Here is a 27907-nt window from a genome sequence, read left to right as displayed (position 1 = left end):
ATTGGTATCGTTTTCCCGATCTTCTTTACGAAGATATTTCTCAAGTACGCGAGACAACATAGCCGACAATAACTGTCTGATTCGCCTGAAAATATTTACTCAACGTTGCAGAAAAACATTTCTCCTTTAACTTATCATAACCTTTAAGAACGATTCGAGGATTTTGGCCGCGTCACATAGTTCGATAGAACTTCACGCTTCCCTTGAAATCGATCGTATTAACGAACTTGATGTTTATTAAATTCTCGTATTTTTCTAAAGTACATCCGTTTCGTCGTGAACGATATCCTGGAGCATGCGTCGCCCCGACTCAGCGCAGCGCGGCGCGGCGTCCCGGCATCCAAGCGACGTGCCTACGAAACTCGTCGCGGAACTCTTCAGTCAGCGTCGCGACGCGTTGCAAACGTCTTTTCGTTCGTTCGACTGGAAATCGGTACAAGATCGACAATTTGCACAATTTTCAATACGCGTACATTTTTACCTGTATCTGTGCCGTTAACGATTGTTTCCGATCACGTGCTATTAAAGCGTACTATTAAATGTGTCTCCGAAGGTACGTACGATCATATTACAAACATAACGTGCGATCGTTCGCTATAATTGTTTGTTACGTACAAGCTTATTTATTTACCCCTACGATATCAGGTCGTTTTACATCGCACGTTCCACTCGCCTTCATATTAATATCAAAAACGAAGAGAATATTAAACGGGAATATTAAGAATGCAGAGGCTGCAGTTCTACGACGAACAAATACCGGCTACCGTTGATCCGCGCTAACGTATTTCGCTAACGTGCTTCGTTATTCTGCGTCTATCTGTTCTAGCTCTCTCTCGCAAGTGAATGTCAAACGCCACACAAATACCTCAGCTACTTTCGGCGAGAAGCATTTACTCGGTTATGAATCCGCTAGAAATTACATTTTTCAAGCATATTTGCGAACGTCTGTCAACCATATCTGCCTTAGTGTCTAGGATTAGGAAGTTTGGATTTATTTCGCTGATATAATCGAACAAATATATATTTAACATATAACAAATAAATATATATACAATATGTATATATTAGGTTGGCAACTAAGTGATTACAGATTTTATCATTAGGTGGTAATGACGAAATCCATAATCACTTAGTTGCCAACCCAATATATATAAATACGAATCGGTAACTATGAATCGTTAATTGACATAGATTTGCAAAAGTTAAGACGTTGATGAGAACAAGCGGATTGAAAAGCGTTGACGGTAGAAGGAAGATGACGTTATAATTTCATTGTAATTGAGATTAGCGACTGTGTATGCGTGTCACGAAGGAACAAAAATTGACGCTGTCGCGTAACTACCGCGTTGCGATATTTCTAATTTTGTCTGACACGCTGTCGTGTTTTCTATTATACAGAATGGGAAGAACAGGACCCGCGTTTGCTGTTTCCGGGCACGATTCTTCCCTGATCCTCCTGCAATTGTCTGTAAACCCTGTCTCTGAATCCCGTGTTTCCGATCTTCCGAGGAGTAGAACGTTTAGCCATTGCGGAGAGCAGGTCACGGCACCGGCAACTGTAGTGACGCGAGTGAAATTTCGATTTTAATATTCATACGTTATCGACGACGTTCTTTCATTCGACGAAACGACGTGATCTTGTTGCGGCACCGTTATTACCGATGCGTCTCGATCCCATTTGAAATCCATTCACGAGTAACGTGTCTGAGGAAAAACAGTACGGGCACTCGTCGAACTTAAATTAAAAATGTTGCAGGCGCGCGACGTGCAGCGAATAATCCTAATCCAAACGAATCAGACCGTCTACAATGGAAATAACCAGTGAGTAGCGAACTTACGATATCTCGAACATCGCTGACTAGATTACAGTTAATATTTATGGCTACACGAGCACAAAGACCGGCGAAACTTGACAAAACTCGATGCACGCCCGGCCAACTTGCAAACGCATTGGCCAAAGAAATCGAGTAAAAAAGGCTGTATTCTACTGGAAGAGAATTTGCAGTGTAGCTTCGTAAAACTTTCTCCGTAAAGCTTTCTTATCGTACATATACAGTACATAGCTATAATATAAGCGATATCTGTCTGTTGTTGATAACATCTATCAACGTTAATCCAACGACGATTTACTGGAACGAACGTTTTTCCAATCGCAGTGAATATTATCGTGTCCATAACCCGAAAAGATTGCCAAGTATGGAAATTCAAAATTGTACTGTTTCTTTCAAAAGCGAGGAGTTCGTATGCTACTTCGAAAGTTGGAAATAGCAGAATTTCAGACGATCAACTAGATCGGTAACCGTGTTAGACTTTAGCCCGATACTGTTCGATTCGATTGTTCGTTTTCTCTGGAAAATCTGGATGGAAAATAAGGACAGACGACAGAGCTGTGTTAATCTTCTTGCAGTCGGTGCCTGGAAGGAAATTCGCTCGCAATATGGCTGATACGATTGGTGGAACGTGAATGTGCTAATTCGAAATGACCGCGTTCAAAGATCAAATTCAGATGCCGGATGGTCCTGGCGAATCCTTTCATCGGCTATTTCATTCGAATTGCCGCGATCTCTCGCTAGTTTTGCAGAGATTCAACTCGTCCGCCGAGATTCTCGCCACGATTATTCCAGCAACGTCTAACATACTGTGACACGTTTCGTCCGGGCAAAAGAAACAGTTTTTTTTTATTATTTAATTTGTACTTTACAATTTGTCAAGCTGGACATTTGGTAAATTTTTCTAACTTAATTGCTAAATAATATGTGGATGACCACCCCCAGCGGGATACCATCTTCGAGCTTGACTATTTTATTTCTTTAGTGAGGCTAGTAGTGTGTTTTCTTTTTAGTCTTCTTTCTATGAGAGTTTTGCTCGCTTCAGCAACCAGCTGGTTTGGATGTGTTGCCGTTCTTTCCTTATATTTTTCCGCGTACCTGTCGGTTTCTTCTTGACCGTTGGTATTTTTAAGTCTTTGCGTATATCCTCGGTTCTGACATACCATAGGACGTTGACTATTGTTCTTAGTATCTTCGATTGTAGCGCCTCTAGTTTATTTATGTGGCTCATTGCTGCTGTTCCCCATAGTGGCATTCCGTACGTCCAAATTGGTTTTACTATCGTTTTCTAGATTTTTAGTTTATTTTCTATGCTGAGTTTAGAGTCTCGATTAGTTGGTCAGTACATTTTATCTGTATTTTGTCTATAATTGATTTAGTATGTTGTTTTCGTGTAAGTTGTGTGTCTAAGTGGAGTCCTAGGTATTTAACTTGCCTTGTTTGTATTATGTGCGTGCCATTCAATTGAATATTTGGTGGTTTCCGTTTTCTTAGTAAAAAGAAACAGTGCAACTGCCGTAACCAGATTCGAATTTATTTCTCAACGCTCTACGAGCGGCAAATTACCTTGCAAGATGAGATCTCGTACGATTTGCGTATCCGTTTCAAAGCGACACGAAGGAGACGCAGCCTTCTAAATTCCAAAGAGATCAGGAAGATCCCGCCACGTTTGATTTCATCGCTTTAATATCATCCACCAACGATATCTTGCCTCCTTTTTACAGGCTGCACATTTCTCACGTCTCGTTCTTTATCGCTTTGTTTCAATCTCGTTCCTCCTTTAATTAATTTCTCTGCCTTGTTGAATCTCAACGTCGCGTTTTTCAACGCATAAATCTAAATGAAAGGCAGAGCCATTGACAAAAGATGGAACTCGTGCCACAGTTAACCGCCACACGCATCGCGAAGCAAATCTCCAACAATTAATCGGTCTTTGAGATCGTGACGCGCTAAGGATTGGAAAAGCCGAACTGGAAACAGTCGCGATATGGAAGCTTCCTCGCGGTAGTCGCGTTTCATTAGCTACGATCTTGAAAGTAATTTCCAGGGCTGCTTTTCTCGGCTGAACGTCGTTCTCTTTTTTTTCTTTTGCTTTTGAAAGCACCCGAGAAGCGTCGAGTGTAAAAAGAAAAGTGACAAATAGGATCTCGAATCTGTTAGAAATCAGCTTTCAAATGTTTTTTCATCCGATATAGCATGTGCTTGAAGACACAGATAGGTCTATTAGGTTGGCAACTAAGTGATTGCGAATTTTGTCATTAAGTGGTATTGACAAAATCCGCAATCATTTAGTTGCCAACCCAATATAATGATTATGCTCCGATGACTCGAAGTACTTTGCTGTTCTTCCTTTCTCGTAAAGTAACTTGTACCTACTTATTTATCCTGGTTTGTTGGAAATTACGCTGAAATTGATCCTTAACGAATCTGCTCCATTTTTATCTCGAATTTATCACGGACACCGTCTTTCCTTTGTTCGTTCCTTCGCCGTTTCTTTGGATTAACGCTTGTACGAACTGGCGAGAACTGTGCGCGTCTCATTTATTTTTGAAAATAAACTCGTTTTATCTTTAGACCAGGAAGAAGTTTCTAATCGTTCGAACAACTTAAAAAAAATCTTCGACTCTTTACGTTAAGTTCGTGGTATTTCCGCTGTGCAAACGCGATGCAAATACCATCATCGGTAGGACGCACTTTTGCAATCATTTTATCACTGAAACGTCGCGTTCGTTTCGACGTTGCGTCCTCGATAATGTAAAGAGCCTAAGACGAAGTCGTAAATATTTGCTAAATGCATCTGGGACGTGGATGAAAGACAAATGTACGGTGACCAGTGGCGTGGCATCGTCCAAGGGAAGCATTTCCACTTTTAAAACTGCCACATACGTTTGCCCAAGTTTCAACGTTCCAGAAATCCTTTCGATATCTACTCGCGATTCCAACGACCGACGCCGTACAAAGAGCACTAAAAAACGTAGAGACAATCTCTAGATCACGATGATCATGGCGCACAGTACACAGTATAGTAAACTGCTGTTTCGCTAATATATGACGCGCAAGGATGTTGAGAGAGAAAGGAGAAGTAGCTAGCGATATACCGAAGCTTTCAAGGCGAATACTACGAACGTTGGTTTATCGTGGTCGAAGGAATTTACGAGAAATTTCTTCAATTTGATCGGATTAAAATCAAGTAACGCGCGTTTCGTATTACGACCCGCGCACATTTCGCTACTACAAACGAACACGTGTGGTGTTAGTCCACAGAACGAGATTTATTTGGGAAAATACGTGCACGTTACTAAACCTCCCCTTTTCGTCCAGTCAAATTGAATAAACGTTGCGGTTGAATTGAATAAACGTACGAGATGTCGATTATTACATAGGTTTTGCGTTTCGATAAATCCTCGAAAGGGACAGGAATGTATAATGCAGGGTCGGCATTAAGTCACACAGCTGTTGGCTAGACGCAGAAGAAGCGAGATTTGTGGAGAAAACTCGTAAGAATTCGTTAGAGTTTCGGTAGGCATGTTGCACGTGGCTGCAAACTTTCTTTCCTTACTTTCCACAGTGTATCAATTTTTAGCTGCTGACCTCTATAATCGATCAAAGTTGTCGACTCGTTGCAACGTAATTAAGTAACGTGGATATTTCGCCTTTAAATCGAGAGAAATCTTACCGAGAGTATGAGAAACATCACGACCAAGTGGTCGCGTCGCGAAACTAATCAAAATGTAATTCATTCGGTCGTGGCGTCTCCGACAAAATCAAAGCAGAGCCATAACCAATGGAAAAGAGGTACGCGCGTCTTACGATATTTCCACATTTGTACAAATTGTTTCTCACGCCATTTCGAGATAGACAAACGTCCGCGATACTACGGTAATAACTTAACACTTTGACTGTCACGTTGATCATATATGACCGGCCACGGTTTGTCCTGTGACGCCACGGTGGTCATTGGTGACCGGAGCGCTTCAACTTCTTACAATTGTAAAAATTGAATGAAAATTGACAGTTAGGGCATTTTGTATATAACCGATAAATAGAATATACTTTGAAATAAAAAGTGTCCCATTGAACAATGTTATATTTTTATTAGAACGTCAATAAAAAAAAATGAGAACAAATATTCTCGGTGCACTGTGTTGAAACACTTTAAACATAAACGTGGCTCGGCAATACAATCTGCACGATAGGTGGTCACCTTTTCGTCCGATTCTTAGCAATTTTTCATCCTAACTGTTTAACATTTTTTTATAGCACTCTCTGCAAAATTTTCGCGCCAGGTACGCTTTCCCTTCTTTCTTCTGCGTTTCGTGTCGCGATCTTTGTCGAATAAATATATTTGACGACTCTGGTGACGGCACTGTGTAAGGTGCGTTGCGCGTGCCATTCTAAAATCTGATACCTTGATTTTTGTTTTTCTTGCTTGTTTATAGAGTATCATCGCGTTTGAAATTGATGTATTTAATAATAACTCTAAAGCTAATTTTATATACCACTCGATGGTTCTTCTATGTAGTGTGGAATATGTTATTATTCGATCTAACAAACCTACAGCACATTTTCCTCTGTTGTAATCTACCATTGGTTTATCACAAATATAATTTTTTTCCGGGCCTCTATTATCTCAGCCGAATGTTTCGTCGAAATCATAAAAACAATCATAATACTGTTTACTAATATCTTCTACAATATATTCTGCACGTTTTGCTTACGACGAAATAACGAATGCGAATGGTGTTACGACCGTTCGCGGAGAGACGCGATCGCGAGGAAACGCGTCAACGAGAGGCGTAAATTCTCGCTACGATTCTGATAATCGATCGCCGCGAATCAGTCGTTCCCCTGTTTCGATTAGGATAACAGAGGTAGTTCAAATGATTGTAACACTGAATTAACAGGATTAATATAGTCTTGTATTTTTAACAATATTTAAAATTAGAATTAACACGTTACAAATGATTTAACGATGATACCAATTAGTTTGTTATTATAATCCAACTCGACTTTATGATATTCCTCGACCTTGATTTTATTCCTCTGAACCTCTCGATACATTCGGTTTGAATCCTCAAATGATACTGACTGCCCTTTGATTTTTTCCTTTGTCCTCTCTGCGAGACGCGCCCCACCGCGCTCGGCTCTTGCAACCGTTCGCGCCTATGATCACGTATGTCACCTTCTTTGTGTAGATAAAATAACGGACCGAAGGCGTATCGATGTTTCTAGAACTCACTGCTTGACGTCAACTATGTGTTTATCGCTACTTTGTGTATATCTCGACGGCCATGTAAGACGATCTGTCTGCGACATTGTAGTACCAAGGGAGACGTTTGGGAACACGGCCTATAGTGAGCCTCCGGGCGTAACAAATGGTTTGTTGAATTAAACGAAGCCTTGTTATAATATGTCACTATCAACAGTTATCAAGGTGCTACCCGTGACCACAAATAATATAAACGGTCCATTGGGGAAAAATGTTATCTTACATGATCAATTTATTTTGCCATTATATGCTTTGAATAATAAAAATACTCCCGTGTCATGCTGAGCGAAACATGTGATTTTGGCGTGGCAGTCAAAATGTTAACCGTGGATAACAATCTATGGAACACGCATGATCAATGACGGTCGGTTGGTAAGAAAAGCCATGTATTTTACTTTCTCGAAAATTCGTCTATTACGTTACGTATACGTCGTACATTACGTTACATTACGTTACGTTCCTCTTCCAGACAGCTTTATTTTTCCACGTCGTATAATACCGCTATTATCGTCCACTTACCACACTTTTTCTCTTCTGCTCTTCCCTCGGTTAACGATCGTGCGAGATCGGCTCAAAGGAAACATTACCCAACACAGCGGTCGAACGAACTTTCATCGGAATCCCTCTGAAAATTGCGCATTCACCAGGGAAAAACGTATCGATGTCACGGAGATTATTAATGCGGTGCTCGTATATTCGGTTCGATAGAAGCGATTAGATTTCAGGGCATTGGTAAATAAATTATTAGGGTAATTTTCCGAACCTAGGGAATGGAGCAAGTGGAGGAGATGCGAGCGTTTACGGTGGTGTAAAGAGAGAAGCGGAGATCTTGTACAAACGAGAATCTTTATGAAATCTACGAAAGACGTAAAGTTACGGTTGCCTCGTTGCTTTTCATATTTTATCTTTCTAACTCTTTCTACCGTCACGATACATCTCGCGCTTCGCTCGGCTCCTTAGAATCGTTTCTCGCGGAAAATCTCCGCGTTGCAAGGAAAGTTTGTCGACTTACTTGCGTAAACATACTCGTGAAATATTTTTATAACGCGTTGCTCTCTGCATCCGAATCGAACGATCGTACACGCGAACAGATACCAAAATTCCCGCCATGTAGAAATATCTTCAAGCGTAAAGAAAGAACAGCAATAGCGGCGCACGTCCTCGTACAATATACATTTAACTATTTTCCCAGAGTTCGTTTAACCCTTTGCACTCGAGGACTTTTTCGGCTGGACGTAGCGGTTACTCCGGGTGATTCAGCGTATACGCGACGCGTGTCTTACAGCTACTGTGAAATGCTTTTATATGCAAATTAACTTACCAAACCTTTATATTCTAATAATTTATCTATATCTACATCTTTGAAAATAGAATTTTGTAATATTAATTTCTGTATTTTTGCTGTAAAATAATTTATAAAACACTCACCAAGATACATTCTTGAATATAATTAATCTCATTTTTCAACAGTTTAAAATTAAGTTCTTCTTCATTTCAGCTAATTTCACTTGCGAAAATCATTTTCTTAGGGTTTCTAAACTATAACACTTTTGCCATGATCGTCGAATCCGAACTAACGTCGAAGACATTTTAACACTTTGCCAACCGAATAGAGAGATCTCCCTTTTTGACTTTAGCAACGCGTTTTCTTTTTCGTTGTTATTATCAGTTATTGTTTACCTGGAATTGTAGTCAAATAATCGCACTTTTTCTGCATTTATAAAGTACAGTATATAATAAAATACACCAATTTAGTGGTGTTAAAAATAATGAAAAAGTTACACTATAAATAAAGTTATAATCGAATGATACAACACTGTAAACAAATATTAAAATACGCTATGAATTTTGAATTTCACGTTCAAGTCGCGTTACGTATCTTCAGTCATCTTTAACCCTTTGCACTCCCATGTCGAGTGCGACTCGACATCAGTTTTTATCTCAGGAGCTCCTTTGTCGAGTCCCACTCGACATTCTTTCATGTCCAGCTTTTTTAGTGAAACGTGCGAAAGAAAAGCAGGACTGTATCCTGGAAATTGTTTCAAGATGTATCATACATTTAAAAATTGAAAAATACAACAATAGTGTGAATAAAACTAGTATTTAAATGAATTTCTCTCTTGCTTTATTTATTCAAATTGTCTTATTTTTTAGTTCAAGTAAGTTTCAAATAAAACACTTAAAAGCGTTGGGAAAAGCTGCTGGTAACGAAATTGAAATAAAATTCGGAGTGCAAAGGGTTAGTATTTTTAATTTTACCTATATGTCTTTACACTTTTAATTTGATGTTTCGTACAAACAATATATGAAATCGTTAAATAAAATCATTACCGCAAATATAATTAACCACTTAAACAATTTCTAGACTTCTCTGTTTTTTCGAGTAGCGAATATTAGTCCTCGATATTTGAAAAATTGCGCGGTGGAGACGTATAGCTCGCTGTGTTATGTTAAAGTTAAAGTCTAACACTTTACACTTCCTAACAAAGAATACAAAGAGCGGAGGAACCAATTTACGAACCGATGTTGCACTCTTATCAATTGGACATATCAAAATCTAACATAAATAGAGGGAGTCGCCTCTCGAGTGCGAAGAGTTCAAACTTGGAATTGATAGCGCGCGGATCGCAGGATGACGGACGTAGCTGCTTGTAAACCTAAACCGCTGCAAACGTACAATTGCCAGTCGAGATACGAAGCCACCGGTTCTTTTCTTACGCACAGCTTTGTCATTACGGCGAAACGTGAATTATATCCGTTTGCATGTGGTGTGGCCGTTTCTTCTCCCTTTTCTATTACGTCGTTACCCGTTTTCACGAACGCCACTCGTGACGATCTTTTTGCCGCGGCAGGGAACCACCGTCAGACCTTTTCCGGCATCTCATTCCATCACCGTTGGTCCGCTCTTCCCCTCGTTTCCGATTAAGTTGGTGAGAAAATAGACGTTCCACCTAATAAAACAGGAAATATCCCACTGTACAACGATTCTTTGTTTTTAGGTGAGAAGATGAGAGAATTCGGCGGCGGATAGAAAATGGCTGCGTATAAGTTGTCCGGAAGAGCACGTTCGGATTCCTCGGTGAAATAAAGAAGAAAGAGAATTATCGTAGGTGCGAGCAGTGACTAATCACGCGTCCGGATTCCTCCAATGTCCGAGTGCTTATTCGTAATGAATCGCGAGTCACCGTTGCACCTGTTGCATCGCCAACTATTTTCTACGTAATCCAGTTGCACGATAGTTGGCTTGAGATTTGCGAACCCGCAGGAGAACACCCGATGAGACACACGGAAGCCGCGACCAAGCCGGCTAACACGTGCAACGCTCGATGTTCGACGTATAGATTCACCAGATGTAAGATGAAATGAACGATTTGGTTCGAAGTTGGGGCAGCTGTAAATGCGAGAAACAGCGAGGAAAAGAGTGCGTGGCAGAGAGGGGCAGAAGCAAAATGATGGATACAGTGAACGTAACAGGCGCGGGGACACGAATATGCCTAGTGGAAGATTTCGAAGTATCGGAGGATCCTCGAACTCCGTCTTTGAGACGAATCAGCTACGGCATTATCCTGCCTACCATCTGTTGCTTTGGAATCGTCGGCAATATTTTAAACTTGGTAGTGCTTACCAGACGCAATATGCGAGGAACCGCTTACATCTACATGAGAGGTAAGTCGTTCTCCGTGGACGCTCTAACGCTTTGTATTTACGTTTTTACGGCACGTGTTGGCGTGCAAGAGAAGAAACAAAAAAAAAAAAAGAAAAAGACAGAAGGTGATTTATACTTTTGCACGAACGTTTCGAGGAATAATGTGTAAGAGGAGTGTAATTATCGTGGATCGTGACCAAGTTTCAACAGGATAAAGAAAAAGCGCAGACAAGTAAGATCATTAGCCAACCGAGACGCGATATCTTGAAATAAAGTTATTCCATGTTTACGTAATATTGGGGCGAAAGGTACGGCCACGTCGATCTTCGAACGCCTCGTCGACGGCAACCATTCGTACACGAGCGTCACTGTTAAACGAGATCTACGATTTACCTTCCATCCAATATCTTCCGTTGCTCGAGTTTTATCGTAAAGAAACACGTGGCCCGAACATTTGGCGAAATAAATACGATTACCTAATTAAATAACGAAATAACTCGTGGACGTTTAACTAGCTTGATAAAGGACGCCAGACCTTTGCCAAGTGGAACGCCCGGCTTTATCATCTTGATACTAGGCCAAAATAACAGCGACTGTGATAATTCCCGAACAACTTGTAAACTAAATTCTCCGTCGGACATTCGTTTAGCAATTGGCGCGCGATAGAAAACAAGGGAGAAATAGAGCAGAGACAGACTCGCGCACGATTTTCCTACAGTAATTTCATTAATTTTTCTCGTTACAGGCTACAGCTGTAGATAAGAGACCGACTGTCGCGACGTTCTCTCGGAGGAATCCCGCAAAGGGGAATCATAATCGTTTGTTTTATCGGAGACTTTGTGCTGTGACCTATGACTGTGCGACCTGATGCCATGGTGACTCATCGGCCACACAGGTCGTCATTTTTCAAGAAATGTCCTATTTCGTTTGGCGACGCTTCGCAAGATCTGTTTATCGTTTCTCGTTATATTCGCCGGCCGTCTTAGGGCTATCGTTCGCTTCGTAAAGCTAAAATCATGTTTGCGTTAGTAGCTTATCGACTGGATCCAGCCTCGGTCGTTAAGTTTCTTGCTAAAATTTATTCACGACCGTATCTCGAATCGACGATAGAAGTGGAACAAGTCGTTGGTCGTCGTGTAAGTTCGTCTACAGAAAGAATTTCGTACCGAAGGTTTCGGTGGTTTGCGACGTGTATCCTTCGAGTAGACGCTCGTTTCCGATCAGGCGAGGTCGATACATTAGGAGGAAATTACAGGACAATTCAATTTCGATATTTTCCTCGTTTCTCCGGCACTCTGTCCTTTCGGCCACGCTCGAATTCACCAAGCTCCGCGGGATACTTACCATCCATTCCCGGCAAGCCTCTTTCTTAATCTCTAGATATATAGTTGCGCGTATATTTGCGAAATACATTGAGGTGGTTTATTAATACTTAACCCTTTGCACTCCCATGTCGAGTGTGACTCGACATCAGTTTTTACCTCAGGAGCTCCTTTGTCGATTCCCACTCGACATTCTTTCATGTGCACCTTTTTTTGTAAAACGTGCGAAAGAAAAGCAGGATTGCATCCTGGAAATTGTTTCAAGATATATCATACATTTAAAAATTACAAAATACAACAGTAGTGTGAATAAAACTGGTATTTAAGTGAATTTCTTTCTTCCTTTATTTATTTAGATTGTCTTATTTTTTAGTTAAAGTAAATTTCAAATAAAACACTTAAAAGCGTTGGGAACTGCTGGCAACGAAATTGAAATAAAATTCGGAGTGCAGAGGATTAACGGTCCGATTTTTAATTGTGAATATCGATCGGCAACTTCAACTTATTGTCATCATACTTGGACTTGCAAGTTTTTAAGCGTTTGAAATGCTACAATGACGTAAATAATGACATTAAAGTTATTGAAAACAATCTTTACACATCTGAGAAGTAATATAATTTTCATTACAATATTTATATTAATTATAATTGAGTAATTTGTGGAATTTTTTAAAACATTCATCGGGATGCAAACCGGGTTTGCGTTTATAGGTCTCACAGTAGAAAACTGTTTGTTTTTTTACCGCGTTACTTGCTTTTGGTAAACAAACAAGACACTTTTTCTTTTTCCCTTTCGGCATTAGTAAAAAATAATTGAAAGTACTGAGTAGGTTCGCATAAGTTGTGTACCCGCGGACCAGAAGTTTTTCTACCAGTCGAAAATTTATATCGTTGTGGAATGATATCTTCGTTAAAAATTTCCTGCCAATCAGAAGATCTTACGTTACAAATACTCTTGGTTAGATTTTCTTCCTGTGGTTCTCCATCATCTGCACTTTTCTCGCTCGATGAAAGTTTTCTTATTTTTCTTCTTCCTCCAGCAACAAGAATATCACTATCACTGCTCTCACTATAACTGCTATCCAAGTAAACAGCTACATCGTTATAGATACGAAAATCAAAATTGTCATCGTCACTATCTACGTTTTCCTCACACAGATAATTCATTTTTCTTCTCGACATAATTCAAATAGATGGGTTTACGATAAAACAGGTTCAGATCTGACTGTATTTACTGATCGCTTGTAACTCACTGAGGAGTATTATTTTTTATTTGTAAACAATTATCGATAACGACCCAAAAATACATTTGGAGTAGAGCACCGTACATCGATGGTGCTCGAGAGGCACACTTGGAGAGTTAAGTGTTAAACGTTTTGGTGTATTTAACAAAGAGACGAGTGATAAATTGTAATAGTCAATTATATCAAAATCACTATAAGTACAAGCACAGAGACAGTGTAGGCCGCTTGAAACTCCTATAACAATTCAACTCTTCTACTCTTTAACTACTCGACTATTCCACTGTCCTAGGCAGCGGGCTCGTCTATTTATATTTGTTGAGGTTAACTGATAGAGGAACGAGAGGATGAATTTGTATTAATTTGTCCGAAAAAGTTTCTTTCGTTTCATAAGGTGATAACAGATGAATAACAATTTCTGTTTTATATTATTTTATTTCGTTATATTTTTATTATTATGTTCGTGCACAATTCAGTAAACTAATATAAAACAAAAGACATCGTACGTGTATTATCTCCTTACAAAAGGAAAGAAACTTTTCGGACAACCTAATAATAGAAAAATATATTGAAAGAAGTATAAGTATAGTGTACGATGATCCAGATCCTCGCTCTTACAGTGTTACAATACAATAGAGTAAGAGGCACCAAGAAGAGGTTGATTGGCACCACGTTCATATATTTATAGCAAAGAACATTGCCAAAAAGTTAATCTTGTAGTTCTAGCTGAAGGTTGTAAGAAACAGTGATAGAAATCTACTTATAGTTCTTTTGTTTCTAGACCTTGTAGTCCAAAACAAAATTTATATTCAACAGCACAATAATATGGACCTCTCCTTATTTCCAACTTTTTGTTTCACTAAATTCTATTCTCTTCGTAACAGTGGTCTCCATGTGACGGATATACAAAATAAAAGGTGTAGAGTTTTTCTTGAAGTAATTATTAGGTTGGCAACTAAATAATTGGGGATTTTGTCATTAGGTGGTATTGACAAAATCCGCTAACCTAAAACTTCAACAATATCGACAGGTGTTATTATAAAAAGTTCGAATGCAACTTCGGTTGACGATTATAAATAACGGCAAGAATATTTTGTCCGCAGTTCGTTTACCTTTAGACCTAGTAAACCGAAACAACGTTGATATTCCAAGCTACAACAATATCAGTCTCTCCAGATTCAAACCTTCTGTTGACTCATGTACCGCTGCGATATTACCAACGATTTGGTACGCGATCGAACGGAATATCTTCGAATACATAGTAAGGAGATATGCGCGTAGTATCAGAAGGGTAACCGTGGCAAGTTTACGTTTTGCTTTTGGACGTTGACGGATCATTAATTTGCGTCATGTTTACGGAAAGTCGTGCAAACGAGCGTTCGCGACGGATCAATTACCGTGGCTGTATGAAAGCGCGTCCACCTGCAATTCCTCCAATTTACGCTACTCGGAAAATTTGTACAGTGAACGTAGCTTTTGCAAGTTTAATCACCCGATCGAACTTGAATCTAATACCGCGACGAGAAGCGTGTTTAGCTGCCACTAGAACTTTAGGCACCGCGAGAAATTATCTTGCTTGTTCCTCGAGAACACGTGCAAATCAGCCGGAAATCGAGTAAATCAGCAAGAGAGGACCTCCAATCAGATGCGCGACATCGACACCCGGTGGGAGGAATGTCTGCTGCGCTGCTTCCGCATGCGAAAAATTCTATCGAGATTCCTTCGAGGTTTACTCGGTTTCCTCGAGACGTTGAAACTGCGCGCATCGCTTTAACCCAACTGCGAAAAGTAGCAAAGTAGAAAAGAAGAGCCGCGCGTCCAGCGTCCTCGATTTATAGCTTTCGCTACCGTTCCATTTCGAAAAAAGCTGCTCTCTCGTTCTATTCTTCATCACCAATGTCTATTTTCTTACTTGATTTCTGCTTCCCTAGCTTCCAAGTTTCGATAACCAGATGCGGTTAACGAGCGGTTACCTTCGGTTTTCTCCCCCTTTTCTCGTCGCTAAACGATTACGCCCTTGCTGTTCGTAATCGCCTTCTCAGCCTCCCGGTTTCTCATTTATCATTTTTTCCTTGTGCGCATTCATTTTTCATATTCTACTTTTTTCCTCGTCTCCGTCCCCTTTCGCGAGTATCTTTTCTTTCCTCGTCCTGTCCACCTTGTCTTTTCGAAGCTTCGTGGCGGTTTGATCGATCCATCGGCATCCATCGACAAGTTTGCTTCGATCCGTCTTTCCGTTAAGGCGACTAAATCGCTGACTGATTTGTCCGCGAAAAGAACGACCTCACGTTCCACGTCTACCTTCGTCGGGCGCGAGTAATCAACGCGAAACTGCTCGCAAACGTTTTTTTCTTCTCTTCTCTTCTTATTCTCGTTAAGTCGGAGGATATTGAAAAAAGCTTCTCTTTCGATTCGTTTGAAAGAGCAGAGAAAAGTTGGAAAGTATATCGACTGCATATTGCGATGCAGCGCGACGCGCGACCAGACGTGCGATTAAACGGTAGGAATCGGTTAAAGGGCAGAAAGGCAGAGGATGGAGCGAGCAAGAGATTGTGGAATGGGTGGCAGGTGAGAAGGAAAGAGGGAAAGGAAGTGCGGCGGTGGCGGATGGCGCGCATCGCACCAACTCTCGCAAGTCTATCGATATGCACGATGTGGAACACGCGGTGGGTGAGATCGAGGATTAGGATGAGGTCGGACTAAAAGGACGTGCCTTTGAGCGTGGAAATATTGCGAATCCTAGGGTATTGGGGCGCAAGAATTTGTGCGTAAGGAAATGCAATTTGAGACGTGCTCGGAAACGACGAAAGCTACGGCCCAACGCCGTGTATACATATGTAAAACAGACTCGAATACATATCTAGATGGCATATTCGCGTGTACAAAGATACGCGTCCTACCTTCCACCAATCTTTATCCATCGCTCGACTGAATTTCTATCTGCAACGTTCGCCTCGCGACCATCTCGCGCCACTTCTCTGTTTCTGTTTCGCTATCTGTAACCGTATTTTAGGTTACTTCCTTTTACATTTAATTTCAATTTCTGTTAACCTTTTGCACTCGACTAGCAGCAACTCGAGGTGATTTTGCGCGTATGTGACGAGTGTTTTGTAGGTAATGTAAAATGATTTTATACAAAAATTAACTTAAAAAAAGTTATATATATATTATAGGATCCTTTTTTTTATTTATCCTATATAATAAGTTTATTGACCGATAGATCTATTTACAATGGATTAGACAGGAAACGATGGTTACTTAACGTCAACTAAATACAATAATGTGCTATAACTAAATAGTTAATTCACAACTCACAACTAATAGTTTACAACTCATAACAACTCGGCAACTCAACTCTCGACTCCTCACAACTCAACTTATTACCACTCGACTTCCCGGTAAAACTGCCAGGCCTTTTTAGCCTAACGGCACTTTGGCCTTCCCGCAATATTGTTTATAATTCACCCGATATTTCTTCGGCCATTTGTCCATCATACTACAATATTTACATCTTTGAACATATCATTTTTTAATATTATTTTGTACTTTTTTTTACGATAATTTGTAAAACATCTGGCAAGATGCATTCTTGGCTTGTCGGCACAAGTATCGCAATAATAAGTTGCTTCCTGTCTTTCTCCTGCTTTGTTTCGGTAAGAACACGCCTTAATCCTTTTTTCTTCCTATTAAAATGACACGCAGCTTTCCATTTAACCGAATTTCATCGCAATTAGCAGTGGACGTCGAAGCTCGATCTTGCGGTTGTCGAATATCTCCAACTGGTCTACTTTTGAAAAAAAGTTTTTATAAATCATAGGTGGTTAAGTGGCCTTTCGTTCTTTTGCTTTTTTACAGGATATATGAATTAATTAAACAAATTTCCAAATCCATTTTTTGGAACTTCTAAATTTACGAAATTATAATACTTGTACCACGGTCGTCGAGTGTGAACTAACGTTGCCAGCACCATAGTTTCGGAAGAATTTGAGCATAAATATTTCACCTGCATCTTAAACTGTAACGCTTCACACTTCATAACAAACAATATAAAGAGCTAAGGAATCTATTTGATGAACTAATACTGCGCTCTCATAAACAGGGACTGTTGCCTCTCATTCTCCTCTTGATTTACCACACGGTTACGACGTAGCGACTGAGAATCGTCTCTCGAGTGCAAAGGGTTAAATTCTTTTTCAATTTAATTATATCGACGAGTTAAAAACCCTTTAGCGTACGAACTGCTTACGATCATAGGCGATGTGTGTTTCGATGCAAAGTGCGGATGACAGCGCCTAAAAGCGATACGTCGAAACAATCGAGATATTCGCATAATTCTTCACTTACGTATCTTATGATTATGTGATCTGTGCTGTAACAAAAGATTTGTTATAATAATAACAATATCAAGTTGTTCTATTCTTATCATTAAATAAACCGTCACACGTTTCGACGAATTCCTCGGACGTGAGCCTTTCAACGATAAAAATCCACGTACCTACATCATGCGCCGTTACGTTGTCGCAAAATCTCGGCAACTGCACTGTCGATCACAAATTATCGTTAATCGTGTTGGAAGTTCGTTTTCCACGATCCGGCTTTCAAAAGGACAGCTAAATTGCTTCCTTGGCCATTCTACCCGAACACCTGTATATCAGAGCGATAGATCGAGTTAGCGTCTGCGACAGAGAAAAAGTTGTACGCTGGTTGTATGCAGCCTGCGCGATTTCGTCGAAAGAGAATCGAAATAGGAAACGGGCTTCGGTTTTATGCAAATTAGACTAACTCGTAGATAATCTCGGTTATACGGGACGGCATGATCTTCGATTTCGATTTCGATTGCGGCTCTTCGCGCGATATATAGAAAGCGGTCGTATTGAGAATTGCGAACCACTGGCGGATCGAATTCCCAGTCAACGTTTTTATCGCTGCACGTCCTACCAACACGATAAATCAGACGAAGATTATTCCATCGTCACTTTGTTTCGAACGTTAGCTTCCTCAAACATGTCACTGCTTCGTCATCACACCTGTCGCCGACACCATTAGCCACCATTACGAAACTATCGACAACTTGCTCTTAATTTAAAAGGTCGACCAGGTATTATGGCATCGCTCGGTGGACACAACTGTTCAATCATTTCGCCATCTACAGCGAAAGTAGGATAATAGTTAGGACTAAAACTACCACACTAGTCAAATTGACTGGTTTTACGATTTTATTTTAAAATTCCTACTTCATATTATGTAATATAATGAATTTTATTTTGTTCTTCATGTACTCAAACTGAAAATAATTTTGTATCAAGGCTACTTATACCAATACCAAAAATAACTGGTACTTGTTAAAGTGTAAAAGGGTCCTGCAATCTGTTTATCGAAACCCAATTAACTAGTTTCCTCGTTTCGGATAACCTCTCACATATTTTTATAATTTTTACTGCGTATCATTCAATATGATAATATCACCTATCAGGAAAATTTCGGATTAATCGCTAGATGCTAACACTAGAAATACCACACCAGTCAAAATGACTGGTTCTACAATTTTATAAATGTGTCAACCCTCGTTTAGGGATCATGGTCCCAGATGGATTAATAATACCAAAAATATACTACATAACATGGAATTCCTTCTGTAAGAAAGTAATGACTCAATAAATATACAAATATTCTATTATTGCGTATTTTTTAAAGACCAGCCATTTTGATTGTTTTAATAGAAATTGCTTTGTGTTAACTATCGGTAGTTCTAATGTTAAAGGAATAGTCGAAACTTGGTCAAAGTTCGAGCGCATTCGAGTCGCAGTTAAAATGGACATCGTCTTCTGGCAGCATCTGGCAAGGATTCGGGACAGTCGGTTCCTTGACCCAAGGTAGTCGCTTGCACATGACGGTTCAATTGGGCTTGCGAACCAGTGAATTACGATTGTCTGGCAGCTTCTTTTAGCTTGGCCCAACTTACTGTTAGATGGAACTGCGAAACATGTTCGGACGATAAGCTATTCCGGCTAACTTTAGCAGGTGGCACATTATCATTAGAACCGAGCGTTGAACTAAAGAAATTGCGAGGACACTACGTATGCAATTGGATATCTATGTAATTACTCGCGGTCGATGAAAATCTTGCGCGAAGAACGTCAACGAACCGAATATTTGGAAAAATCGGAAGCAGCGAGCGCGCGTTTAATCGAGTTTGCCACCGTCTCGAAACGTCTGCGTCTCGAACACGAGCAACTTGATGCCAGGACACGCGGTAGATTTAACGATCTACTCACTCTCCTACGTAGCTCGTGCTTACGTACAACCGTCCAAGCCAAGATTGAGTAACACGTTGCGGATAATATCGACCTTTACTCCTGAATTTGAGTTTCGAAAATTCTGCGGCGGCTGTCTTTATATATTTTCTTTTCTTTTTTTTTTTTATGACACGATAACAGACATACGAAATTTGCAGAAAAAGACGGAAATATGTGAATTGGCAAACATTCGTTCCAATTACCAGTCAATTATTCTTATCGTTGCTATTTAATCGAATTTGGTATAGCGTCTGTCGGTTTATTAGAACATTACGGATAAATATTCATGAAGGTTGTTCGAGACCCCTGCGTTATTTTGTCGTCGTTCTAAGAAACCGGCCGAGCCTCGTATCCATCGCCACAGTTGGTGTTGGTTATTTTCTCTATAGAATGAAACTCGAATTTGCAAAGGCGGTTGTCGTCTCTCGAGGCGATAGATGCCAAGCAAGAAACGATCCTACATAACACGTTGTTTATCGAAGCTGTTCGAAAAGTTGTTTACTCCGTAGCGTCCGTTTCAGCGACGTATTTTACCGCGCTAGATTTCTTACCCGTATTTACGTATTATAAATAGAGGCGATTTTCGAGTATCTTGACAGATGTACTCGTCTGCCTATCGCGGAAAGCAAAGCGAGCGGAAGGATCAAATGATCTGGGTGGCGCATAGCTGTGGCGAGAAGATGGTTCGAAAGGCACGCAAAGCGCCAGATATCGAAAGCAGTTCGCATTACCAAAGCATTCTCGATAATAAAGGAGCCGCTTTCTGCGCAACTTTGTCGCCAGAAAGTGAGAACGAACGCGCTTAGAATCTCCTCTGCCTTGTTCAGTGACGTTGCTGCCCCGTTACTTCGCGTCGCATCGCGTCTCTACGCTTTGCGACGCGATTCTTCCCTTTCTTCCAATCGACCAGAAAAAAATCGCTTTTTAAAGTGTAACGTCGCGCCGCTCGTAACCACGAATTATCCATTCGAATATTTCTATCCGGTTTTCTCGTAGTATACGTGGAATTAAGGTCGGCTACTTGGGAAACGTGCGCAACGATAAAACGCAAAGAGCTTGGATAGTACGATAAAAGGATGTGGTCCCTAGTCGGCAGTCTGGGAAGCGTCGTTCGATAGTTGGCCGTATCCGAATTGCACGAGAAATTGGTCGTATGATTTTATAGTAATAGGAATCAGGTGGCCATTGCGATAGTTTGAAAAAGTAGGTCGACTGTCCCCAGCTTGTCCCGCGGTGACATTTTGTCACCGGTTTCGCTGATGTTTTCGAAACGAATAATTTTCCGTATTCGCGAACCAAGTTGTCATCGGGTTGTCGAAGGTGTCGTTGTTGGTGCAAACGCGAACAACGACGCCCGAAATCGATCATCAACCCCTTCTCGTCTCGGAATGTCCTTCTCACAATGACAAACATATGCGATATATTCTATCCATACATCTCGATAACGTGGCGCGACGCTCGAAATATTTAAATACATCTGTCTATAAGTACAATTGATTGAAAGAAAATCGCGAATGAACGGACAGGCAAAACCGTGGTTTGCAGCGTTTTCGCCGGATGCAATGGATGTTCATCAGGAGCATGAAGCGGAATTTGCATGACACCGGGAAGGAAGAGGGCGAGACGCAAAGCGGCAGGCGAGAGGAACGAAAGGAGCGAAGGCGGGGCCGTCGTCGTTGCGTTTCCCTTGGTAGCTAAGCAGATTCAGTGGCCCCGATCTTAAGTTTTGTCCTTGGTATCGGAGGATAACGAGAAGAACGTCTCTGCGATTCATCTTCTTTTTCTCCCTTTTCTTATCATCCTCGGTCACCTCTTTTGTCCGAATTATTCGTTCCTCGTGAATTTCCGATTCTTCTACCTGTGCATACGACACCTTTGGATTTTCGCTGTCGAATCTCCACCGAGCGCAGCTATTGTCTTGCTGCGTTTTCCTTGAAACGGTTCGATTTCCTACGGATATATGGCACCGTGTGAAAGGTGAAAAGTCACGGAGGTCGGAGCTACCGGTTTACCTGTTCGTCACGAAGTCCGTCGTCTAAAGCGTGCGTTCGCCCCCGAACCTGGAATACCGTTGTCAATAACTCGGCGAATAACATTCTCACAGTGAATTCGAGTAAGTACGACAAATGGGCGAAACGAGTCGTAAAGAAAGACGCGCGACGTTCCGGTTCGTTGCTGCTTCGACTACCGCCAGAATCTTAAACGCTGCTGGCAAATTCTCTCTCCCCCTCTCTCTCTCTCTCTCTCTCTCTCTGTCTCATTCTCTGTCTGTCCCTTGACAAGTATCCTTCCTAACGCTCGATATGTACGAGCGTCGAATCTAATCGTCCCGGTTCTATTACCTATAGGATTTGCTAGCTTCTTCTTTTTACTAGTCGTTGTACTTGTCATCATCTGTATCCTCACTGCTGTACCTAAAATTTTATTACAAAACTCATAAGCTTAACCATTATCTCAAGTAATGCATAACCATATAAAGATGCATGAAGAATAATATATGTGAAGAATAATATATATATGAAATGGTATAGTGGTATAGTGGTATAGTGGTATGGAAAGTGTATTTTCATTGGAAGAATAATACAGTGAAGGTAAACAAAAGTAATTACAAATTGAAAATATTCTACGTTTATTGATATTATTACATTACGACATTTAAGTCAAAGATAATAGAAAAATTTAATGAAACAAATGATTTAAAGAAACATTAAGATATTGCAAAGATACTAAATAATAATAATAAATGGCAAATAATTGAAGGAATACAATAAAATAAAAGTATCTAGCAGCCAATGAATGTCGTGACTCTATACCGCCTCGAATTTCCATGAGATTTTTTAGCTTTCTAGAATCTTTCTAGTGGTTTGTGTTACCGGGCTCACTGGATATCCGTACTTCATCAGTTTGCTACGCAATTCCGCATCGCTCAGGGCATCCACCGACATTTTGTTTACAGTCAAAAAGCGGTTTTTGTCAAAAGAACCCAGTAGAAAATGTTGCTTCGTGCGCGAAGTTCTTGTTAGCTACTTCTATGAAGCGTAGTGACGAGTTTTGTCCAAAGGCAGTCGTGCAATTGGAAAATTCAGACTATCACTAAACCACACGTGTCTCACATCTCAGGATATCATGAATGTTTCACTATGATATCAAAAAATGTTAGAAAATGATCTTACTTACAACTAAAAAATGGCGCAATTTTCTAACGGTCGTGATCACGCGCATAATCGTTCAACACCATTTCACGCTACTCAATGCTGTCATCCATAGTCATAGAATAAAGTTTATCAAGATAACCTCACTCGAAACTCGCGGTTTGGTATAACTTTTTTCATTCGAATTTCTCTCGTTGAAAATCAATTTAAAGTTAAAGCTCTTTCTTTTTGCAATTTATTGTATAATTATTTTAAATAATAATGTAATGATTTAGTTTTCTATTCATACGATTAATGGAAAAGATATTGAAAATTTATTAATGCAGCAAAATTTTTCAATGATTTACATACATATCATTGATTTGTGATTTTTGGAACAGCATATTTCGGAATGGCAATGCTCATATGCTAATTATAGAATGCACATGTAATCGCGAATTACGCATAGTCTTTATTATGACAAAAGAAAAATAATACTATAAATGTAGTAACTTGTGGATTCTTAGAGTAAGGACAAGTGATTGCTGGTAGAGTTTAAAGTTTAAGGTATTTTAATGAGTGATATTCAATAACAAAGGACAGACTACGATATCTTCGCACGCCGACTCACACCCTGTGTCCACTCAACTCGCACTCTGCTTCTCGACTGACTCTCGGGCCGTTGTAGCACTCTATTGTCTATTGCTGGGCCCACCGCACACGTGTTCTACAGACGCTCGTAGCCAGGGTCACGTAGGTCCTTTCGGCTATTTACCTATTTACCTGAAGGACCCGGTAATGCATCGATGGAGCCGACAGCGTCTCGGCTCTCGCGACATTGTCTGTAGTTAGCTCGACGTTTCTTGGGCCCTTCTTCCCGATACTACATAAATAAATATTAATTGATGTTTATGGAATTTCGTACTTTTAGAAATGTAACCAGAGAAATGAAACTTAAATAGGGCTCCTTATTTTACCTACTAAATCTGTGGTCAGCAGATGAAACAATATAAGTCAGAATTGCAAAAGTGCACTTAAAATATGTAAAGTGCGATGTAACATCAACTGTTGGATTTTGAATATATTATTAGAACCATATTATTAATTATGTTATTAGAACCGCAAGCAAAAGAAAATTATGTAGAATATATAAACGTATTCTGTCTTGACAAAAATTTGACTTATACTTTTTTGTGTGAGAAATATTATAACAAGTATTTTCTTTGGGTATTTCGTATATTTTTGTATCTTTGGTATATTGAGTTGGCAACTCAAATGACAATGAGGGAACATTCTTGTGATCTATTTATTTTCCCTTTTTTCTATCCACTCCCTATAGTTCGCTTTTTGTCACAGGAAACATGGTCTGGAAGAACGGACAATGGAAATTCGGAATCTTCCCTGTCTTTCGCTTTTTATCTGACTTTCCTCTTTCTCGCCGTTATCCTATTTTTCGACGTTCAATCGAGTCAATTGAATCAATCGCGGCCGATTAAAGAAACGAGATCTTGGACAAACCTGTGGACGATGGCGCAGACGAGATCTGTCGAATCGAAATGTCCGAATGACCATGATTTTTATGACGTGATTCTCTTTCATTTTCGAAGGCGAAATTCATTTCGTGCGAATCCACGTAATCGACCACCCTGGTTTGTCTAACAACTGCAGACGAAACCGATTGGCTGAAACGACACGATTACAGCTTCACTCAGATTTGTATAGTGTACGTCATGGAAATTTTCTCGGTAAATGAAATATGAAAATTGCTAGATAGATAGGAAGTTTCAATATTTTTCCTGTTGCTCGGCGAAAGACTCGAGGACGCACGCGAACAAGCGATTTCCCGGAGAAGTCAAGTGTTTTAGCAAATATTTTCATAGCAAACATGCCGTATGCTATATACGGTGGTTCTAAAACGCGATATATACAATGCTTGAAGTGCGTTGACTTCCTTTGAACGAATTAGATAGAAATAATAATTGTCAGTAGAACAATTCTGTTAATTATTGTTAGCGAATAATTGTTATTTCTATATCTGGTTTCAGTGATCGATATATAGTGTACGTATAATACTTTTTTATCACAGTGCTTTTTAAGTAATTTGCACGTATAACTGCGTGTATATCTCAAATCAAATAATGGATCCATGGAAATGTACGTTGTAGGTCATGTACCTACATATGTATGTATGTCATGTATTTTCATTGTTCACCGCTTTAAATCATAGAGGGCATAAGAAAAGCTTTGGTGTTTTTGAACGATCGGTATTTCAGAACGTCGGACGCTAAGTTCCGTAGGGTAATAAGATCATCGCGTATCTTGGCTGTGACGATGTTCATAGATTATCTGACACAGTGCGTGCATAGAATGCGCAGAGTTTGAAGTAATAACGCACATAGATGATAGTCTATCTTTACTTCCAGCTATAGTACTTGTTTGTTTTGTAAAGACGTTGTTACCCTTTTGTTGCAGGTTATTCAGCAGCCGCGCTTCTCGCAATTTTGTTCTGCATCCCTTTCGCACTCAGGGTCCTTATTCATAAAGAAACAGGCCGATGGAGAAATTGGATGCAAGCTTTCTATCATACTCATCTCGAACTTTTCTTAGGGAATGGCTGTTTAGGTAAGAACTTGTAACGTTTTAAATGCTTCGTTGCAGCGATCTAGTCTTTTCGATGTACACATAGTAGATCTATAAACGAATACGATATATACGTAATATCTATAAGCGAAATACGTTGGTGTTTGAAAAAATCGATCGAGTTACCGACAACATATCATTCGATGGTAAACGAAAAATGTCTTATCGCTAAACGTTCGGTTACGAATCGATCGTTCTTCCAGGGGTTGGAGTGATGATGCTGCTAGCACTGACGGTGGAACGTTACGTTAGCGTTTGTCGGCCTGGTCAGCACACTCGTCCGCTCTGTGGGCCTCCGCATTTAACGGTGGCTCTCATTCCCCTTGCAACGTTTCTGGTTTATCTTCCGAGTGTGTTTCGCGAAGAAATTACCACTTGTCTTCTGGCACCGGATGGACCGGTTATTTATCAAAAGAGGGAAAATCAGTCGTATCTCGACTCGATGTTTTATCAGGTATTTAACATTCGCGTAATTTGGCCTTCGCAATCGTAACCTTTCCTAATTTTGTCCATCGTCGTTTCTGCGCAGGTATACAAGGTAATTTTGGAGATCGTTTTCAAAGTAGCGCCGACGATACTTCTGGCTGGCTTCAATCTTCGAATAATGATAGTCTATCGGCGATCCTGCGAACGTCGTCGGCGAATGACACTGTCCAGGACAGCGAGCAACGACGAAGATCCGAGAACGTTCGCGGAAGAGAGAAGACTCGTGCTTCTTCTAGGCAGTACCAGCATATTGTTTCTGGTCTGCGTTAGTCCTATGGTAATTCTGAATGTCACATTGAGGGAGAGCAATCTCAGTCACTATCCTTACCAGGTAATTGTTCCAGGCTACGCTCGCTAACCGTTCACGGTTCCATTCACTTCGCTCGGAAAACGATCTCCATTTTTATGGCAATCCTGTCTTCCAGGTGTTTCGCGCTCTGGCCAATTTGCTAGAGGTAATCAATTACTCGATTACCTTCTACATCTATTGCATGTTCTCGGAGGATTTCCGAAACACCTTGATCCGCACTCTGCAGTGGCCCTGCAGGAAAACCAGCCACGAGGGACGAGGACTTCCGATGAAACGTTCCTCCATACCGAGACCGACCACCACCACCACTACCACTACTACCATCACCACCACCACACTACCGACAACCGCTGTTGCGACTCCTGGTCATTTAACGCGTGCCAGCGTTTACTGGCGTTTAGTCTCTCTCTTCCTATCCTATCCGCATCAAAGTCATCTGAAAGGAGAGAAACCGCGCGAAACCGAATTTTCCCAACCGCAAAACTCTGACGCGGTATATCAGTCTACTTCCTCCGGCAGTGCTTTAACAAGCATCCCGCGGTTGTTAAACATCATAACGCGATATCGGATACATCGGCAGATATTAGTATATCGCGACTCGCGTTTCGCTTATGGAACGAACTCGAACCAACGCGATATCGAACTATCGTTTCTGCCGTCGAAGCTCTCCAACAAGAAGATTCACCAATTTTTCACTGTGATGCATTCCACCCTTATCGGTTCGGCGACCGAACCACAAATTTACAGTTCCGACTGATATTTCCACGATCTTGTCAATCGCTAGCGAGATCGGCTCGTGCTAATATCGACGCGGAACAAAAGGAAACGGAACGAAACAGAACGAGACGGAACGAAACGGAACGAAACGGAACGAAACAGAGCGGAGATATCGCGTTGGTTACAACCGTTACCTTCCCGAATTATATTCGGTTGGCAATAAGTGATTGCGGATGTTGCCATTAGATGGTATTGACAAAATCCGCAATCACTTAGTTGCCAATCTAATATATACACGTGCTACCGATTCATAGATTAAAATTTTGGCGGCCATTTTTTGTCACTGAGATCTTCCCGCATTTCCGAGGAGACTTTCCTACGCTCTGTTATGAAAGCAAACCTATTTTGTCGAGATTCAAATCAAATTTCGTTCCGATCGTTCTACGACGAAGGTGCAGACGATTCTGCGCTTCTATATCTTGTTTTCTATACATGACACGATGGTAAAAAGAGTACGCGCAAAGTGCGACAAGCAAGCTCGATACTTCCGCGATAGAACAGTTCTGAACACAAAGCGATGCGTCAAGAATGGAGCGGAAATGTATTCGAAATGTAAGAGAACGGATTTAATAAAAGGTATTTGCCAACGTTCCGAAAATATCGAAAACGCCGATTTATTTTAAAATAAGAGCGGGATCGATCCTCCCTATTTCAGCGACAGCTCGAATTAAACGCGTGCATTGGTTCCATCTTTAGTTCCTCGAAGGCTGGCTAAAATTCGTTTCCCCTGTTCTCACGTTTCCTAACACTAACGTGTTCACAATCTTCATGCCTTTTGTTATATCGAGAACATGACTCGGATTTGTCTGCGCCGCGTGGGTAAAGTCGAGCGTACGAAGGCTCCGCGTTGATAAATTCGCTTGATAATTTCGAATGTCGGTAAGTTGCGTGACCAAGGATCGAGATATCGCGTCTCTGCTTAGCGAGTCAGCAGATAATTAACGATAAAAGTCAGTCGAC

General features: G+C 40.6%; 1 protein-coding gene and 1 long non-coding RNA gene across 4 annotated transcripts; one reads left to right on the top strand and one right to left on the bottom strand.

Annotated features, from left to right (window-relative positions):
* Positions 1 to 158: 158 nt before the first annotated feature.
* LOC117236105 (probable G-protein coupled receptor B0563.6) lies at positions 159 to 27646 on the top strand. 3 transcript variants are annotated; one of them, XM_033498778.1, is made up of 7 exons: positions 201 to 553; positions 1757 to 1821; positions 10098 to 10764; positions 25207 to 25356; positions 25578 to 25828; positions 25904 to 26191; positions 26286 to 27646. In XM_033498778.1, the coding sequence occupies exons 3-7, from the start codon at positions 10461 to 10463 to the stop codon at positions 26925 to 26927; spliced, it is 1635 nt and encodes a 544-aa protein (XP_033354669.1). In that variant the 5' UTR covers positions 201 to 553; positions 1757 to 1821; positions 10098 to 10460; the 3' UTR covers positions 26928 to 27646. The 3 variants fall into 3 exon arrangements, with proteins under 3 accessions (XP_033354667.1, XP_033354669.1, XP_033354670.1); XM_033498776.1 differs by lacking the exon at positions 1757 to 1821 and having other exon boundaries at positions 159 to 553; XM_033498779.1 differs by lacking the exons at positions 201 to 553; positions 1757 to 1821 and adding an exon at positions 9914 to 10028.
* LOC117236107 lies at positions 16471 to 18509 on the bottom strand. The gene is made up of 3 exons (XR_004493787.1): positions 18091 to 18509; positions 17803 to 17951; positions 16471 to 17676 (listed from the first exon to the last, which is right to left on the bottom strand). It is a non-coding gene; the product is annotated as an uncharacterized LOC117236107 (long non-coding RNA).
* Positions 27647 to 27907: the final 261 nt, after the last annotated feature.

Source organism: Bombus vosnesenskii, unplaced genomic scaffold (genome assembly GCF_011952255.1).
Source record: "Bombus vosnesenskii isolate JDL3184/JDL3185 unplaced genomic scaffold, Bvos_JDL3184-5_v1.1 scf7180000013340, whole genome shotgun sequence".
In the NCBI taxonomy this organism is placed as follows: domain Eukaryota; kingdom Metazoa; phylum Arthropoda; class Insecta; order Hymenoptera; family Apidae; genus Bombus; species Bombus vosnesenskii.
The sequence above is the reverse complement of the archived record's forward strand: the minus strand, read 5'-3'. Positions and strand labels throughout refer to the sequence as shown.